This window comes from Ceratotherium simum, chromosome 40 (genome assembly GCF_057802395.1).
Source record: "Ceratotherium simum simum isolate JZ-2026a chromosome 40, ASM5780239v1, whole genome shotgun sequence".
NCBI classification, from domain to species: Eukaryota; Metazoa; Chordata; class Mammalia; order Perissodactyla; family Rhinocerotidae; genus Ceratotherium; species Ceratotherium simum.
The window spans coordinates 6,470,812-6,491,274 of NC_141939.1; the positions used below are offsets into that span (position 1 = coordinate 6,470,812).

General features: G+C 42.5%; 1 protein-coding gene across 2 annotated transcripts in view; it reads right to left on the minus strand.

Moving 5' to 3' along the window:
* Window positions 1-20,463, minus strand: part of AFF3 (ALF transcription elongation factor 3) — a 526,894-nt gene that overhangs the window by 17,989 nt on the left and 488,442 nt on the right. For both annotated transcript variants that reach the window (XM_087426220.1, XM_087426221.1), the window contains 5 exons: window positions 18,549-18,673; window positions 15,490-15,691; window positions 12,862-12,983; window positions 3,355-3,418; window positions 395-531 (listed from right to left, as the gene is read on the minus strand). In XM_087426220.1, the coding sequence (XP_087282346.1) occupies window positions 395-531; window positions 3,355-3,418; window positions 12,862-12,983; window positions 15,490-15,691; window positions 18,549-18,673 (650 nt within the window). The remainder of the gene's footprint in view (window positions 1-394; window positions 532-3,354; window positions 3,419-12,861; window positions 12,984-15,489; window positions 15,692-18,548; window positions 18,674-20,463) is intronic.

Below are 20,463 nucleotides of genomic sequence, written 5' to 3' on the forward strand. Positions count from 1 at the left end.
TTCATTAAATACTCCTGAATCATTTGCAGATGGAGTCAGAATTTAGATTATACTAACCTGAATCAGATTTAAAGAAAAGCAGCATAGGGGCGAACTGAGTTCAAAATCTGCCCCTTCCTGGCTGGCTGAAGCAGGAACGTCACATCTCACTCAGAGTCAGCTTGCCTTCTGCGGCCATCAGGGGTTATAGGGGCTGCCCTGCCTCGCTCCCAAAGAGAGTGAAGGAGGCAGGTGTGCGAAAGGGCCGTGCAGAATCTGACATTCTTATTCTGACGGATGAACATCGGTTCTTGGTAGCTGATAGTGTGGGCTGATGTTCTTTTCCTGTAGTCATAGTACTTACATATATTCCTCACCACCCCCCGGCTCCCCAACAAGAAAACACCGTACTTACCTGATGAGCTCTACTGTTTCTGAATACATTGTGTAAGGAGATTTGGATTCCATCGGGCCTTGTTCCATTGCATTTCCACACTCAATAAATGACAGGGCTGCTTCAGCGTAGTTCAGAGCCTTTCCAAACTTTTCCACCTGATCAACAGAGTTAATACAGTGTCTTCCTTAAGTACAGTTTTTTAAATGGCATTGTCACATAGTCTATACAATTTATTTGAGAAACTCGATTTTTCAGTTTCAAATTCCTGTGAATGGAGCTGAGGGAAGAAAGAAATAGGATATTTCCTTCTCTAGCTATTTTCACAAATTGCTACTGGTTTAGGGTAAGTGAGCGAATGGTTACATACAGAATTGTACCAAATCCACATAACAAGTGCCAATCAGAATTGCTCTGGACTTCACGGGTGCTCTAATTCCTGTTTCCCTTTTTCTAACCCCTAATAGTTTGGCAAACTTCACTCCTTGTTCGTCCACGCTATGCTAAATATACATCGAAGTCGGTAAATCTGATTCCATATAAGAGTTTTCATATTTTTTTTGTATACTCCAACTTTGATGGTTTAAGGCCTTGGTTATTATCTTTCACATTATTTGTGACATTTACATCTTCATGCCTTCCTTTTATCATGTGTTTTTTTTTTTTTTGTTTTTTTTTGGTGAGGAAGATTAGCCCTGAGCTAACATCTGCTGCCAATCCTCCTCTCTGTGCTCAGGAAGATTGGCCCTAACATCTGTGCCCATCTTCCTGTATTTTATATGTGGGATGCCTGCCACAGCACGGCTTGATAAGCGGTGCGTAGGTCTACACCCGGGATCCGAACCTGCAAACCCAGGGCCGCCAAAGCGGAGCATGTGAACTTAACCACTACGCCCCTAGGCTGGCCCCCTATCATGTGTTTTTTAGTTATTCTGTTAATAGTTATAACCTCACTTACGGGGAGAGTGAGGAGGGGAAAGGAGAGAAAATAAAACTCAAGACATTATTTCAGCTTAGCTAAAATGGGACACTAAGTCGAACGTTGATAAAAAATGATTTGGATCATCTGAGGTTGTCTAAATTTATGTTAATCTTTCTCCATCTCGGCAAGGATAACCAAGAATCAGCCTGCATTCTTAAGTTCTCATAAATCTAAACTTACCCATCAGGTTCCCTGTTTCATACATTGTTATTCTCTGTGGATAATTACATATTCCAAGTTTAAATTGCATAATCTCCCAGTTTTCAAGTAATCATTCATCAATCAAAATAGAGTTACACAAATACGCTAACTTCTAATCTAACCCTTGCCTCTAAAAAAAAATTCTCATTAGTAATAATACCTTAGAAAACAGAAATGTAGAGAAAACTCTCCCTCATTAGCACACCAAATTTTTAAACAGCTTATAACCCTAATAGGCTATAGAGCAATATTTCTTGACGACACTTTCAGATTAAGGAAGTCATTTCATTCAACAAGTATTTTCTAAAGCACCCAATTCTGTGCTATGTGCACTTGACACACAAAAGCTCCTTCCAGGAACATATAATACATTTGGAGAGAAAAAATGTGCACCCACAAGATAGTTCAAAGTGCAAGGTAGTCTGTGGTTAACAAAATGCAAAGCAAGGAGTCCAATGCAAAAGAGATGACAGGAAAGGAGCAAGTGACGGGGCTACAGAGAGGCTGGGGAGGCCCCAGGGAAGAGACTTGAAATGACAGTGGGAAGAAATGGCGTCTGATTTGGCTGGATTTGGGGAGGAAGCTAAAGGTGTGAGTGTGCACGAGAAGGAGAGTGTGTGAGCGAGTATGTGGGAGTAGCTGTGAGTGTGAGTGTGAGGCTCTGTAGGTGCAAAGGCCCGCTGGTTGGCGTGAGCGAGGTGTGCTTAGAGGTGGTAGGGGCCAAGCTGGGCTGTAGCAGAGTGTCGCTAGGAAAGGTCATTTGGGCAAGATGACACTGAACGAATAATCCTGGTAAACCTTGGATGATTCAGGCAGAAAATTTCATTCTGCTTTAAAATTCAGTGCCCTTCTCCAATAGTGACCATGCATCCGCTTCCTCAGGGGACCAGAAGTCTCCATCAGACTGTGGGATTGTGAGGATAAAAACTGCATCTCCTATTTCCTTTCTCTATTTTCTGATACTCAGTGGTTATTTCTCCCGTACACCAGGGTACCTAGGCAGTGATCTTCATACAAATAAATGCTTGATGGGCAACATCAGTAGCAGTGGGAGAGGGGTACTGTTACGGTTTTACCATTTTCAACACCAGAATAACACTCTCAGGGTCGTTTGAAATGGCTTCTTCATCTCCAGCACCCTGATCTCAGGTATGAACACTGGAGGGAAACAGAACTGGAATTACTAGGTAGGAAGGAGTCCCCTTAGATGAGACCTTAAGATGGAACACCTGTATGATCTCTTTTAGGAAAAAACAGAAGTTGTCTATCGCTTGCCTGAAAGCTTCAAGCTTTCTAAAATAGGAGATTATCCAAGCAAGAAAAGTTATTCTTTGAAAACATCAGATCACGGTCACTTTCAGGTCTTATGCGCAGTATAATAGTTTCTGTGTTGTACAGTTTCAGAAGAAGTATTAGAGTCTTTTTGAAAAAGGATTTGATCCTGGGACCAAGCCAAGGGTTGGCCAAGCTAATGAGAGAAAAATGAAAACATAGATTTTTTTTTTTTAAGGAAAAAAATTCTACCACCGACTGACTCCACTGCCTCTAGTTACTATTCAAACCTTAGGACTAAACTGAAATATTCATTTATCTAGGGCTTTCTCCAAGTGAGACATTATTGGTTGAAGTCATAATTTATTGGGCTATGAGCACTTGATTATATAAACATTTCTCCATTTAACAGACCCAGCCATCCTTGTAATAGATTTTATAATTACCCCAGCTATATTGCCCCAATGATGAAGCTGCAGTACAAACATAATTTGGGAGAATGTATCTGGAAAGAGAAAGGTCTTACCATTGCATCTGCTTTATGCTTCATTCGTTTAGCTTCTTGCATAAAATAATCTGCACTGCGTGGCCTACAAGGAGAGAATGGTTTTAAATGTCATTATTGTGTAAGTGCAAGATCTTTTGAAAATATTCCTTCCTTTTGCTCAAACTTCAAGCATAATTTAAAAAATCTGCTTAATACGGAATCAAGTATTTTTTGCATTTCCAAACTACTGCTTATATGTAAAATACCACGATTATATTTCCCTTAAGTTAGCAATTCAAAAGACACTCAATATATGTAGATAGTCTATATTTACAGTGATTTTAACGTCGTTCCCCAGTGCCTAATTTGTGAATCAGATTTTCTATCGCATGTTTAAAGAAAACAAGTGAAAAATCTTATATCACACGATATTTACACAAAACAATCCCTTTTTTTTTAAAGATTTTATTTATTTATTTTTCCCCCCAAAGCCCCAGTAGATAGTTGTGTGTCATAGCTGCACATCCTTCTAGTTGCTGTATGTGGGACGCGGCCTCAGCATGGCCGGAGAAGCGGTGCGTCGGTGCGCGCCCGGGATCCGAACCCGGGTCGCCAGCAGTGGAGCGCGCTCACTTAACCACTAAGCCACGGGGCCGGCCCAAAAACAATCCCTTTTTAATGTAAAGATTGCAAATATACCTCATAATAATTGTATGGATATGTACAGGTGAGTATATTTATGTATCCTCATGAGACTGTGTCATTTATATGCATAAATGGTTCCTAGAGTTGTATGTATCTATATATATAATTATTTTAAAGCTTCCCAATAAAAAATGAAGAGGTAATGCTGTATGATTCCATTCCAGTTGTAATGAAGTTAACTGTAAAATGATGTCTACCTTGTAACAATGCAAACGTGGCCTGTATTCTCTAGAGTTCTGATTAGCTAGCTGGTAAACATTAACAGCAGACATGTGCATTATTAAAGCAATAACCCTGGCCAGCATTGACTCTGCTGGGAGATGAAGATAATTCATCCAGAGACCGATCCGAGTGTGCGTAGTGACCCCAAGTTACACTAAGCTACTCCTCAGACAGTACCTTTAAATGCTTAGTCTGATAGATTTTTAAAAATCTACATATTTTAGATGCCATCAGCATAAACTTTTCTGTAGTATGGGTCTTTATGTAATCAATAAACTTGACCTATTCATGAATATCCAGTATAAGCTGGGACTCCCTGAATGGGAGATAACATGTAAGTAGTGATATTAATCATGGACTGTTTAACCTATTGTTCCATGCTTATTTTAAACTGCCTTCTTTCAGATTCTAATGGGTCTTTTTCCTTACTGCAATATTAGGTAGTCAGTGCATCCTTTCATCCAAAGAAGTAAAAATGCTTGGAAAAACCACACATACCCTGTCAATGACATTGCAATCCAAAACCATTATCCTCATTTTAATGGTTTTAATCAATCAGTCAAACAAATAAACAAACCAGGATCAAAGCAAATAATTAGTTTCAGGTCACAAATCACTGAAGCAAGTAAAGGACCTTGGTTTTCTGTCTCTTACTTCACCATAAAATATTGTCAGTACTGTGGTAACATGCTGGGAATATTTAACTTTTCCAACGAAGAACTGAGGACCAGTTGCCGGATTTCCTTAATGTGTATAATTAATTAAACTTCCTGTCTTTGGCTCATCATCCCTTACTGTTCTTCCTGCCACTCAGGCCTGACCTTCCATTCATCTTGGTGGGTCCTCATTGGCAGGTGAGGCCTGAGGTTTCCTTCACAGGAAGGTCCTGCTCCTGGCTCTTCTTTTGCTAGTTCATCTCGTGGAGGTTCACATTTCTTCCATTTGAATGGTTTTTCAGTTGCCTTTACATGGTGGTTTTTCCTTCTTTGTCCACAGATTGACCTTTGAACACATATTGACTGTCTGGTCTTTAATTCCAACTCTGGCAATTTACGTTATTTTTGTTGTTGTTTTTGTTTTTTAATGGACTTATTTTATTTTTTGGAGCAGTTTTAGATTCACAGCAAAATTGAGCAGAAAGTACGGAGAGTTCCCATATACCTCCTGCCTCCACACACGCAGAGCCCCCCTCACTATCAGTATCCTCCACCAGAGTGGCACATTTGTTACAACTGATGAACCTATACTGACATATCATTATCACCCAGAGTCCACAGTTTACATTAGGGTTCACTCTATGGATTTTGACAAATGTATAATGACATGTATCCATCATTATAATATCTTTCAGAATAGTTTCACTCTCCTAAAAATCCTCTGCATTAGTTTTTTGTTTTGAGGGGGACTAGCCCTGAGCTAACATCCGATGCCAATCCTCCCCTTTTTTCTTGAGGAAAAGTGGCCTTGAGCTAACATCCCTGCCCATCTTCCTCTACTTTATATGGGACGCCGCCACAGCATGGCTTGACAAGCGGTGCGTCGGTGCGCGCCCAGGATCTGAACCTGCGAACCCTGGGCCGCCGCAGCGGAGCGCGTGCACTTAACCGCCTGCGCCACCGGGCCGGCGCCCTCTGCATTACTTTTCTTTGTCCTTCTGCTGCATGCCCCAAAGTGGCAGCCCAGACCCTTCCTCTAGCCCAAACCCAGATCTGACTACTGAGCTTCAGGTGGGGTCCCAGAGGCTATTTGTTCAGGAGAGGAGTTCAGGTATCTCTTTCCATTTCTCTCCCCACTATCAAATGCTATGAATGCTTCGTTTCTTTTCTCAATGACCACATCTACCACCCAAGTCTAGGCTTGTATCACCTCTCTTGGCCTCTAGTTTCACTCCCCTCCAATCTGTCCTCAGCTTTAACACTTGACCAATGTTTGACCAAAGTCAATCTCTAGGGCCTATGAGATCAAATCTCAGTTCAGGTCCCCCCTAATCTCACCTAACCCCCCTATATCACTTACTCACCAGGGCCCTCAACCACAGCCAGGGTGGTTTCCTCACTGTCTTGTTAACATGCCATCCCTGTCTTAGAAGTCCTGCTCATCCTTTTCCTCCTCCCTGGAACACTCTCTTTGCTCGTTCATTATGCGCTCATTCACTGAGTGCCTACTGTGAGCCGAATGTTACCCGTCTCTCAAATTCTTACGCCATGAGGCCTTCCTGGTAGCTTCGGTCCATGCTCATCTCTGTCTCTCCTGATCTCAAATACCATTTCTCGTTTACATCACACTTCTGGGAATTTAATTACCTTCTGAGCTGTCCGGGCTACAGTCATTGCATGTGCGCAACTTTGAAGCTGGTATATTTTCAGCTGGGACCATACTGTAGACCTCTTTGATCTTCCCCACCCTGTAGTTTTAGGCACATGGTAGAAGGTAAATGAATCCCCCTTGAATTCATTTTGAGCTTAGAAGAGAGTGGTGGCTTCTGATGGGGTGCAGCATCGCAGCCAATGAGCCAGAGAACATCTCCATGGCAACTTGAAATTCTTCACACCATTATCTGCTCCACACTCTAGTCTATGAGTTTGGTCATTTTTTTCTTGCCCTGTTTTGTAGACCTTGTCACTAACAGATCATCATTTCAAATGCATTTTGTTTTCATGAAAGGCTTTTCTTGGTAATAAGCTACAGCATCTTAGTTTTTACTAGTCTTCTAAGTTATCATTAGGGACGGCAGTGGCTTCTAATGCCTAATATGGGTTCCTTAATCAATGTTGTTTTTATTTGCAGCATATGAATGTATTTTTTAAACCTGATATGGAGGCTGAGTCACAAACTCTCACAATAGTATATGTGGATCAGTAACATCTATTTTCTGACTATATCACAGCAGCTGCAATAGCTACCTGAGAGGCCGAAAAAAATGTACTATCAGGGGCCATTTGCAAACACATTAGTTAGAATTCTCATCTTTGCATAATGGAGGGCTCACTATACCAAGTCACGGAAGATTGCCGGATGATTGGCCCATTTTCTCCTTTCAGGTGATTTCCAGGGCCACACTCCTAGATCAGAACAGTATAAAGGCACTGGGACCAACGGGACGTCACCAAGATTGTCCAGCAGCGCGGTGGATACATGCTGTCATGGAGGCATCACTCTGACAGCAATGCACAAGTCAGCAAGAAAGTAAATCGTTGTCCTCATTGTGGCTGTTTCAGAATATAACATGGCAAAGGTACTACAATAAAATCTAATTATCTCAGTGTTCAAATAGATTTTTCATCTAGTTTTCTATTTTTTTACACGGAAAACCCTGAGTTTTTGTTTTTCATTTCATTTCATTCTTCACATTGTTTCTCACAGTGATGGTATTTATGATGATACATGAGCAAGCCTAATAAAAGTTCAATTAAACATCATACATGTAATCAACTGTGTATCCTGGGCTCTTCAGAAATGGGGTTTGAGTGATCTAAAAGCCAAAGCTTAGCCACGTGTATCTTTGTTATAAGAGCTCTCTGCAACAGGAACGATCTGAGCACTTGATCCAAATAGAATGTTTTGTTTTGTTCTCCTCACCACCCCCCCCACCCCCCACTGCAAACACACAGCCTTGGTTCTGAGCAGCAGTGGGGGCTGAGCTACCCCAATATTTCTTCTGGCACAGGAGCATTAAAGCAACCTTGCTTTTTGTCTCCTTTGTGGCTGATCTTGAGTTGAATGGTCTCCCACGGAGAGGCTGGCAGACTTCTTTCTGTAATTCCTACCTCTGTGCAACGCCTCCCCTCAGCAGAGCCAGCCTGTTTTGTGAACGCTGGCAGGGATGAGAGCTCCGCGTGTTTGAACAAACAGGTTCCTTGGCACAGCAGAGGTCTGGATAATTTTCTTAGGGAAGTTGAAATCCAAATCAGACAACTAGGCAACTGCATACCAAATGAATTCACCATCTGATACCCTGTCAGCTTGTCATCTGATAAGCCCCAGAGGTGTCACTGTGTCCCAAGCTTTGAGATACTTTCTTCACAAAAAAGAACATGTAAGAAGTTAAGTAATTATTTTTAATGCACCGGGTAAGTGAATGCCATTGATGAGGGCACTTTTGGGGTGCTGGTGTGGTTTTATGAGGCTTCCTGAGGGAAGCAGGTCGACTGCATTTGGGCAGCAAGGATTCAGATGCAGCTTTTGTTTCCATCACCTTGATGTTGGCCGGGACCCCGGAGTCCCCGGAGCTCGGCTTTTCAGAAGCACGAGCCATCGTTCACCATGTCTCTTACAGGCTAGAGGCTCCTGCAGAAGGCTCTCTCGCTTGGCCATGCACAGAAAACAGTGTGTGCTTTCCAGGATGCACAGGCTAAGTGTGGCAGGTGTTCATCACTTAATCAAAGGCAACTTTCTGTTGAAATGGAAACTCATCAATTTGTTGTTCGTCTCTGGGTGCAACATTTAAAATAAAATGATTTTATAAAACTCTTAAAAATGATCAGAGAGCTGAGATTTCAACCAGGGAGACCTGAAAGGCTTTGACTCCCTGTCCCCCTGAAGCCTAGTCCTTTTTATCTTTCTCTTTGTTTTGGGTAGAACAAAATTTTTGTTTTGTTAGAACAAAATTTCCATATGAAGAACATAAAGGCATACTAATGGTTTATGAGTAAAACAAAAAGGTGGGGTCCAGCTTTGAAGAGCCCGGGAAGGGGAGACCCTCAGGAGAACAGCGCCCACGGCAAGCCCCCCACCTTGCCTTGCTGTAATGTCACCCACTCAAGGATTTCAACTGGCGTCCTTTGACTAAATCACGCTGTGAGAGATCCGACCTTTTACGTACAGGAATCTTCCCATCCTGGATAAAATTAAAACCCTTTTAGCTATGAGACTGCTGAGCGTAATTACATGATAAATGCCAAACCCCTCTTCCTGCCCCCCAGCCACATTTCACATGCCGCGTGGGCGCCGCGTGGCTGAGGGAGTCTTTTCTCAATGTCAGGAGGTTTAAGTAGCTGGGCTCCAGTTATCGGTGCCACGGGGACAGATGGGATGCTGGGTAGCTTGGCTGAATGTGATGATTGTGACTGACTCTTCTTCGTGAAATATGGGCAAGAGACAGTACCTCCTTCTGGAAGCAGCAGGCAGTTCTGGCGCTCAGGCTTCGCTGGCTTCCCAACACAGCAGTATGGCTGGTGGGAAGCGAGTCTTGGTTTCCCAGCCAAGCATTTCACCACTTAGCTCCGCTCAGGACTTCTGTACTGAGGCCTTCACGACACAGTTGTTCTCTCCTGATTCTCCCTGGCCAATAATTCCCCGTCACTAATTATGACACCAAGTAATTCACAGCTCATGGCTTTGCACTAATAAGATCGGTTTCGAGACTTGGAGTTGAATCAAGTGCTGTCACTCATTGACATAAATTCTTACCGATTTATTTTTTTAAACAAAAGTTTGGGGATCACACCAGTGTCACCTTAAAACTGTGGCTGTCAAGTAGTGAAGGTTGTGCATGGCTAAATGTCAGGGGAGGAGGCGCGGTCACACTGCCACGGATCTGACGCTCAACTCACGCAGGACAAGCTGACCTGGATCACATTTTAAGATAAGTGTTATTCTGTTCAGTTCTGTCTGCTTCCCGAAGGCACAAAGTGGTGCCTGTTTAATTGGTAAGTAACATCGGAAAAGGGGCTTGGAAGCCCATGAAGTTAAATTTATCTGCATGTAGCTTTCTTATACTCATGGAAAAAGAAAGAAAAAAATGCAGGCATTACCCCCTGGGAATGTTATTCTAATTCAGCTGGGTTCATTCAACACTTGTTACTGAACGCCCACTGGATTCAGCTGTTGTCTGAATTGCATGTTTATTCAACCATTAATGAGTATTTATAATACAAAAGGATGAGTTTACTTTTTTAAAAAAGCTTACATGATGCGGCTTTAAAAATTAAACGACAGTATGGCATCTGTTACTTTTTGGATCACTGTAACTGGGTTTCCATCAACTCTAAATTACTCTGGGGCTAATTCTCTAGTTCTTTCTTTTTTTCTACTGGTGGCCTCTCTTTGTTTATTTCACTGCTTGCTGATGCCTTCAGCGAGGGGAAGTCAAGGAAAGTGACAGGAGCCAGGTCCTCGTTTGTCAACCAGGCTGCTGGTGGGGACGCTGAACTGAGTGGCAGCAGGAGGTGGTTGAAGTTGTGTGGTCCCAGGGAACCGTCCTGGGGAGGCCACCCACGTGCCTCCCGCTCCCCTGAATTAATAACTGAGAATTAATTAATTGTACATCCCAGCTCCTGCCACTGTATCTGGTGCTTAGTAAGTACTCAGCACAACCAAACCTGAGAGACATTTTACACAATTTTAGGTGACTTCCTAGCCCACTGATCTTTTTTTTTTTTTTGCTTGAGGAAGATTCACCCTGAACTCACATCTGTGCCCATCTTCCCCTATTTCGTATGTGGGTCGCCGCCACAGCATGGCCGCTGACCAGCAGTGTAGACCCACGCCTGAGAACCAAACTCGGGCCGCTGAAGTGAAGCACCCCAAACTTACCCACTAGGCCACGGGGCCAGCCCCCCTACTGATCTCTTAAGGGACAGTTATTTTTATTGTTTAAAGGAAGAGACAATGCCTATTTTTGCTCTTCAAGCTTGAAGAATCTTCCCAGGACTTTCTTAGTTCAGTGGTTGAGTGGCTGTTTGAGTTGCACGTTCATTTTACTGTTATAGATTTCAAATCAATCGAGACACATGGCAACTGGAACATGACATCCATCCCTCCATATGATGGATATGTAAGAGTGTTTTTTAATTCTATTATATCTATATCCATAAGAGGAGAAACAGTTTTATTGTAGCTGTCAGCCAGAAAAATTATACATATTGCTAATGGGAAGAAGGAATGATAACAGCTTCTTCACTGATACACATAGTGACACAATTATATTAGCTGCAGCCCCAGCAGATTGAGAAACATTTCCTGTTGTAAGTAGTCCAAGAAACTGCAGATCGAAGTACAACCATTTAGTTATTGCCGTTTTTGACTTAGCTTCCCGGTCCGTACATTTGAAAATTCCTTACATTTTAATTTTCCATATGTGTGTGTGTTGAAACACCAAGCCCATAACATTGCCTGCTGGAAATGTTTGATGTTTTGAGCACCTTAGTGTCTAATGCACATTCTGTTTGATCATGTTGTTAGGTTATGACTTCTGAATGCAAATTTCCATATTGTCCTTAAACATGATTCTGTTTTTACAAATGTTTTGTTAAAGTACATGTGAACAATTTATACCACCAAACCCTAATTACATATGTAGTTGACCAACTGATTATACTTCCATTACACCCACCCCTGTTCCCCTGGGGATTAATTACCACCTCCCTTGCTGCTTAGCCAGACAGTGGAGAAGAGGAGAGGAAGGTGAGGTGGTGAGGGCCAGAAGGAGAGAGTGGGAAGGGGAGAAAAACACACGTCCTCCTGGGCCACTCTTAAACTTTTGTAAATCCAATTACCTTGGAACATGTTCAGTAAATAAAACAAATCAAAAATGTGGATTTGGCTTTCAGCCTCAAAATTCTGTGCCCTAATTAGCTTAGGGAAGTCCAAATGATACTTGAGGACTACAACTTAGTATTATCACTTCTCAGAGAAGTCCCACAGAGGTGAATAAATGGACCTTGTCTATACTCCGGGTGAAGTAAGGATGGGAGAAGAGGATGGGAGGGAGACGAGGATGGAAGACTCATCCCTCCCGCCCAGTGCTTTCAATTCTCCAGATGACCATCCAGAGGAGACACCATCACACTGGATCTTAGGAGAGCCCCCGGGAGACACGGTCATAACTATCATTTTTTCTGATAAAGAATCTGGGACTCGGAGACATTTAGCACTCTTTAATGATCCGACTGTGGGGGGGTTAGTGGTTTATAGTCTGTCCCCTCAGGCAGACAATAAGCAATCAGAGGGCAGGATCTCTCACTGTTGCGCACTGCTCCACCCTAGGATCTAACGCAGTGCCTCACACAGACATGTATGTATTGGATGCTCGTTGAACAGCTAAAGTTGAAAACAGACATAAACTGAACTCTTGAAACCCTATCTTCTGCTTTCTAGCCTTGTCCTTGACACACATTTTTTCCCTAAGAATCTAAATAATTTTCAATATCCTTTTATCATTTCTCACTTGTCATTTTCAGCAGCTCAAGAGCATTCCAGGATGTTATTTTTATTCATCTTCTTCTCTTGTTAGAGGACAAAAGCTTTCAGGAGTGAATTACTATTATTCTTTGCCTGTTATAATTTACAAAAACAAAAATGCTTCTCTTTCTGGTAGCGTACAACTGCCAACAGCCCCAAATATAGGGACTGTAAGACTCGTTACTGCCATTTGCCTTAGCTTTCCGACATTTTGGATGCAACTCCATTAGTACTTGTTGTTCTATCCATTCAAAAACTCCACCGGGACTCAGGGGTGCATTCAAAATTAACCTCCAAATCCCTTTGAGAGGGCAACATTTAACTGACCAAGTCACGCGACAGAAATGGCCACACTGTAAATTAGATGCACATAACCCATCTACCTGTGGAGTTCCCATTTACCTTGCCCCTCCCCATATCAACAGAGTCCACACTTACATATCATCGAAGACAAGTTTCTGCCTCTTGCAGTCCCTGTGGCCACTGGATCCCGGAGACCACGGCTCAGTCTGTGGCCGTGACTTGTGGAGAATGTTTTCGGAACCGTTGTGAGCGGCTTTCTAAACAACAAACAACACACCGGTCTTTGAGAAACTGGCCACTTGGCTGAAAGAGCAACCCATTAAACAGAATATCTTGTGTTCCGTGTTGCATGTTAGAATTGATGGTGTTTTGTATTGATGGTGTTTTGTTTAAATAAAGAAGAATCCGTGCATTTCAGGTCTCAAGCTGAGGGCTTTTACATAGGTTGTCAAATGCCATTCTCACAACAGTATCAAATGGGAAGTTTTAGTATGCCCATTCTCACAGATCCAGAAACTGAGTCTTGGTGAGGTGAAGTCACTTGTCCAAGCTCAGACAGCTATTGTGGGTGGAGGTTCAAGCTTAGAACTCAGACTCCTAACTTCCCCCAGTCGGCCAGACCAGTGGTTCTCCAAGTTGACTCTGCATCAGAGTCAGCGGGGGGCTTGTTAACATACAGACAGCTGGGCCCCACCTCTAGAGTCTTTGATTCGGTAGGTCTGGGGCAGGGCCTGAGAACATGCATTTCTAACAGTTCCAGGGGATGCTGATCTGGGAACCACGCTTTCAGAACCACTGAGCTATCATCATCCCTCGCAAAAGAGAAGTCATTTGGGTCACAAACTGACTGGTTCTCATTAGCTGTCTGTGAAGAATAGGAGATGCCAAAGGGAATTACTAGAAATTATTTAAAATGCGTTTTTAAATGGAACACTTGATCCGCGGAAAAATTAAAAAATCATATTTCCTGGGGATACAAATATTACAGACCACCTGTTGTGTGCTAAACACATGGATCATAAAACAACTGTCTGGTTATGAAATCAAATTGATTCCTCTGAGGTGATTAAAATTGAGTGTATATAAATGCTTCTTTAAATATAAACTGATTTTACGTGTAGATCAAGCCCCCTTGTTATAAGAGCCCGTAGGACTCTGTGTATTTCCTTTTCGGCACATGGGAATTAGTTATGGGATGTGTGTGATCCCTTGTCTAAGTCACTCTCCCCAGCTAGCCTGTAAGCTTCACGCGGCATAGACTGAATCTGTTAGATCATCATCGTATCTCTGTGCTTAGCACAGGGACCGGCACACAGTGAGTACTTGCTCAATAAACACCTGTTCAGTGAAAGCATGACTAAATGAAGTCTGTCACTGGTTTACAATTCTCTGCACATCATAGCTGCTTGTGCTATAAGGATCTAGAGGCAAAGAAAAGTTTTGTTTGTTTTTCAATTGGAATTGGTACCTTTTTATTTCAGGTTTTTCTAATATGGTCTTCTCAGATTCTTTCAGCCTAGAATTAAAGGTAATTGTTCCCAAATAAGGATGCATAAGTGGGTTAATTTCCTGATGATACAATAAGCTTCAGGTCTTGCAGGACCTTCTGTCAACTTTTTCACCTCTTTAATTCATGAAATAGAGCATTAAATACTGGCCCCTATCTTTCTTTGCAGAGTCCTATTCTCACGTCTCCTCTCTCCCTGCCTCACAAAGCCCGGCTGGTTTTGATAGGCAAAGTGACCTGAAAGAACTCAGTGGGGAGAGTTTAAAATTAAATAATGTATCCCAGACAATGCATGGTCCAGGCCACCAGCCATCAGACAGGGCGTGGTGGTAAAGAGGAACTAACATGTAGTGCTGGTTGCACAGATGTCCACAGGTGTTGGATTCTTTAGATGATATGGTCTCATTTAAATCTTTTTTTTTTTTATAATTTTATTTATTTTTCCCCCAAAGCCCCAGTAGATGGTTGTATGTCATAGCTGCACACCCTTCTAGTTGCTGTATGTGGGACACGGCCTCAGCATGGCCTGAGAAGCGGTGCGTTGGTGCGCGCCTGGGATCCGAACCCGGGCCACCAGCGGTGGAGTGCGCGCACTTAACCGCTAAGCCACTGGCCGGCCCTCATTAAATCTTAATCACCACCGTTTTGCAAATGAAACAGGCTCAGAGAGATTAAGCAAGAGGCCCAAGGCCACATGGCGACTAAGATATGAGGCTACACAGACTGTGGACCCAAGTCCCCTGCCCTTCCCCAGGGGAGTGCGGGGCACTGGAATCACCACTGAGAAGGTCTCTGGAAGAGGGGTGGTGGCAGGGGCCCCACCCTGCGGCCGCTACACTGGTCACCAAGGGCGGAGTGGGAGCCCTGCAATTTGGGCCTGGGGTTTCAATCCCAGATTTAAAGGAATCTTTAAAGGGGCAAGGAATCTTTTCAAACGAAGTATCCCAATTTACTTTCTCTTGCGATAGTATTACTTTGGGGCTATTTCTTTTCAGAATGGGAAGTGAAATCCTACCAAGAGGCTTCCTAAGCAGAAGAGGCTTAAGATGCCTCCTTGGCTTTCTTCTTCTGCAGCTCTCTGTGGGGTGAGGTGAAGGGGAGCCCTCCTTTGCCAGGTCTTCCCAGAGCAGCATTTAGAGATTCTTTGTGGGACCTCCGGCATGTGCTTAGACTGTGCTGGGCTAGGGACAGATACAGTAGAGGGGTGTGTTCAATTTCATGTCTATTTAATTGGGAAAAGAAGAGCATCAACGTACCGTGAGGTCTCCGGCATGAGACTGCAGCTGGTTCTCAGCCTTATGCTTTTTGTTGGAGGAGGCAGAAGACAACAAACCATTGCTGTTGGATCTGCTGGAAGAAGTGAAGTCCTCGCTCAAGTGTTTGTGTTTGGATGCATCGGAGAGGGGCGAGATGGGCGACCGGAGCATTTTTTCATTTTTATTTATTGGTATTGCCAAGCTGAAAAAGGAAATCACAGTAATGGAATGTCACACAGTCCGCACAGGGAAAGGTAAATGTTTTATATATGACCCAAACCTCCCATTTAAAACCTGCTGGTAGGAAGACGTTTATGGGGAATTATTATACCAGGAAACAATTTTATGGCATCAGGACCATAAGAATCAATAAGCAAATTTCACTCATTGTTTCTTTACTCAAGCTATCAGGATGAATCGTAATTCTGGAGTTAAATGACTGAGAATAATATGACTTTCATTTTCCGACTCTTTCATCCAAGGACCTCAAAAAATACACCACAACTTAACCATTTTCCTAACAAGCGTAACCAGAAAGTAATGGGAAAGTCAATCAAATGATATACGAGTTCTCCACTTCTAAAAGGACTTTTGCTAATACCCGAGTTGTACTAATTAGTATATGGAGAATAACAGAATCACAGAATAACCTACAAAGCATGAAGCCAACTTTCAATTGTTAGGTTTCTGGGCTAACTAGGCATTGATCAGAATAAACACAGAACAGAAAACTGTCTTAGAAGTTACATTTTCGGATTCTTGGCTCCTTATTTTACCTTCAAAACTACTGTCTATTCCTGAATATAACTCCCCTCAAAATTCACCATCAGCGAAGGGAGTCACTTATATTCGAGGCTTTGCGATATATATTATATTCATAGGCCTCTCTCCATTCCTTTATTTGGAAAAACAAAATTGGGAGAAGACACGTTAGCCTGAAATAAACTCAATCAGTGCTAATTTGGGGTGCTTACAGAAGTCACCTGATAGAGTCAGTTAAAAAAACTAAATCCATTTAACAAAGATTTAGTCGTTATTCCTGCAGTTATGGCTTCTTAATCGCATGTGTTGGCTATCACTGCAAACAAGCCATTAAAGTCACTTCAAAAAGCAGTTTCCTTAGTTGGTGTTCACGGTGCAAAAATTACAAACACGGGCCTCTACAACAAATGACAAAGGCAAGGTTCTTAAAGTTACGCAAATAGATACATGTAGCGACAGAATTTCTGGTGACAGGTTTCTGGTTCAAAAAGCACTGTGTGTCTCACAACTTAGAATTGAGAACATGTGTTCTGGAAGACTGCCTTGGCGAAGCCAAAGTGGCTCAGCTAGTGATGATGAAGACTGATGTTGAAGATGGAGGTGAACAGTCTGAATGTAAGTGTTTCTTGACATGTGAGTGAAAAAAGTCATTTCTAAGTCTATTATCTTACATACTATGTGATTTTAGATGTTCATGGAAAACTAAATTATTAAATATTGTCATGGACATATGATTATTTCTTCTTCCTCATTATAAATTTATGCATTCAAGTTGACCAAAGGAACCTTCTCTGGATCTTCTCTTTGGGATGGGTGATCACCTTATCTATGGGGTTGTCTTATCACGCTGGTAAAACTTGACAGCAGTAATCCCAATTCCAGAGGTACACAGACCACCTTTCCTAGAAAGAACTCTGAGCACTTTCATATGCATTGTGTCATTACTTAACATAAACAAAACTGTCAGAGCTAGCAGGCTCTGCCAGGCCAAGGCTCTAAAGCAAGAGCATTTATCCTGGGGTCCATGAACTTGGATGGAAAAAAGGTACATCAATTTCCTTAACCTCTCATTGAAATTGAACATTTCCTTCAATTATGAATGAAGGCAAGAAACCAAAGTTTCTTGGAATTTAGCAGGGGTAGTATTAGAAATACCTGTGATTGTGTCACCAGTAGAAATCACAGATATTTTCATGTCGTATTACAGTATTGCAGACATTCTGAAATATTGTCTACAGTCATCGCTGCTTAGAAATTATGGCAGTTACTAGATCTGTCAGAAACCTTATTTAGTGCGCCAACAAAAGAGTACACATATAACCATATCACACGTTTAAAGATATTTTGGGTCCGTGTTTTCCTCGTGCACATTTTCCCAATATTTTGGGACACAAAGGACTGTGGACCAGACCAACTTGCACGTGTGGCCGGCCCTCCTGCTGAGACCTTCCAGAGCCTTGCCCTCCTTCTCAAGGTGATTTTAACAAAGCAGCAGGCCTGCGCTTGCATGCCCTTGCTCTCCAATTTCCTCTCCGAGTTTTAGTACTGCTCTGCATCTTTTCCTAACCTTTCAGTTTACATTTTTATGTGTTGTGCTGAAACATTAATCTCCCCTTAAAAATTCTATGTACACAGTCAGGGAGAGTGAGGAGTGTCTTAGCAGAGGAAAAGTGGTTTCCGAGCTGTGGTATTTCTAAACGGAAAGAGCTTCTACGACTGATGATAAGCTACTTGCTTATAATAAATATCTGGGGCCTTGCCTTGCTAGAAAGCCATTTGTCACCACAGGGACTCAGTGCAATGTGGGTCCATCTGGAATCCCTTTAGAGGATGACTGGGTGGCCATTTAACCTTGAAGACACAGATCCTGTCTAACACCACAATTTTAGTCTACATCCAAGAGCTTTAGGTGCGTCCTATGGAGATTCTGCTCACAGTTTATCTTTCTTCATCCATGTAATAAGCTAAGTGTTCTTATGGGTTTAGCGGCTATTAAAATAACGGTTTGAAAATTCACTTATTAAGTTTTCAGAGGGAAGGGTGTGTCTTTGGGAGTACAGAACTGTGTGAAACTAGTAACTGGTCTTTTATTACAAAGGAATACTTACACCTCACCTGGAGCTGTGACATGAGGCACACGTCCAGGCGTAATTATTAGCCTTAGGGTAAATCACGGGAAGTCTGGAGACCCAGACCAGAGCAGTCATTAAAAATCTCACTCTCCCCCAATAAGGCATGTGACTTGCAGACCTAGCGATCCCTCCAGCTCACCTCCACCTTTGAGGGAATGCACATACCTGTTGATGCTCATGTTGCAGTGGTTCGCAGACAAGGTGTTATTGGCTGAGGCGGTCAGTCGTGAAGAGCTCTCTTTCTCTCCCTGGGCCTTTTTGATCTCCCGATAGTCGTCTTCACTGTCACACTGCACAGAAATAAGCAAAAACCAATCAGCTTTGGATTTCAAGGGATCATGATGAGCTCCACCACCAATTTCCACAGAGCAAGGCTTCCTGGAGCCCAGCTTGCCGGCTTCTCTGGAAAGCATCCTGAGCAGCAATGTGGTCACGGCATTCTTGCCCCTGGCCTAGGTCCCCAGTCAGCTCCTCAACGAACAAGGATGAAACCTGTCAGTTTTACTATTGACAGTTTATTGCGAGGAAAAGCAAGACACCATGATTAAAATTCGGGAGGGAACATTGTGGACGATGAAAATTGCTCTGCCATCAACAGAGACCTGATACAGCCCTCCAAAGAAGACCTGTTCTGAATTCACATGTAGCTTCAGCATCTCTCATTTTGGCATTTCTTGGTACCCGAAAAAGGTATAACAACCTGTTCTGGGCTGAATGCCATAAGGGCAGTGACAAGCTTGGACCTTTCTTTTGAAATTCATGGCTTTTATGAATTTCAAGCAAAGGTTGTTACTTCTTGGTGCCTTAATTCTAGTTAACAATTACTATCCCATGACGTCTTAGAAGCCTTAAAGTATCTCTCTATAAAACAGTACTTTGGATTCTTGTTTCCATGACTGTGTTTAACATTAGACATGTTTTAGGGCGCAATGCAAATACACTCAACAGAGTTCCATTTTTGGTGAGAAAGCAGGAATGCAGTAATGGTATATTCAGAGCTCTCAGCACTGTTTTCCAGGAGACAAGTGTGGGCACCAAAGACAGACAGACTTGAACCTTCTCTCTCTAGCTAGGATTGTCACAGAGCCTCTGTCACAAGAATCCCAGATGCTCATACAGAAGTAGTGCCCCCGAGGAGGGCCAAAACCAAAGCTCTGAATCCCCAGCCCTCAGCTCCAGGGCTCCCGCAGGGCTGGACTCCACAGTTTGGGCAGCCAGGTCTATGGTGTCCCACCGGCAGCACCAGTACTAGGGTCTTAACTCCCCAGATGCTGAGTGGAGAGTGCTACAAACTTTCACTTCTCTGTGTCTGTTTAATGATGATTCATTAGATTTTATGAGGAGAGCTGGGTGCCAGGCTTAGCATAAATGAAGCTTCATAAGGTAAAATAAAAAAGGCCATGAATAATAAAATTATTTAAATACAGAATATTATGGAGTTTACATGTATGACTTCCTGCACGTCTCTCTCTACATCTATGTATGCTTATATAGCTATATGTATTTCCAATCTATATGTTTGTCAATTTCTATCTCTGTATATTTCTTATATGCCTATGTATCTCTGTCTTTCCATCATCCAATCCATTTACCCATCAATCCAACATGTCATGAGGAGGGCAGGGTGTGTAGAGAAAAATGGGAGGGAAGAGGGGGAGGGAAGTAGTGTGCTAACCTGTAACTGAATTACATTGTCGGAACCTGACAACACAACCTGCAGAGATGTCACCATTTTACAAATGAAGAGACTGAAGTACAGAGAAGGTAAGGTCACCTGATTCAGGTCACCCAGGAGGCCAGGGCTGACCACCTAATTTGCAAGGTTCAGTGCAAGATAAAAATGCTGGGCCCCTTGTTCAAAAAGCAAGAAAAGATCCTTGACATCAGTCTTGGTGATGAGTTTTTGGATTTGACACCAAAGGCAACAAAAGCAATAATAAACAAGTTTATTATTTTATAATAAACATTTTATTATAAAAAATAAATCAAACTAAAAAGCTTTTGCACAGCAAAGAAAACATCAACAAAGTGAAAAGGCAACCTATTGAATGGGAGAAAATATTTCCAAACCCTATATCTG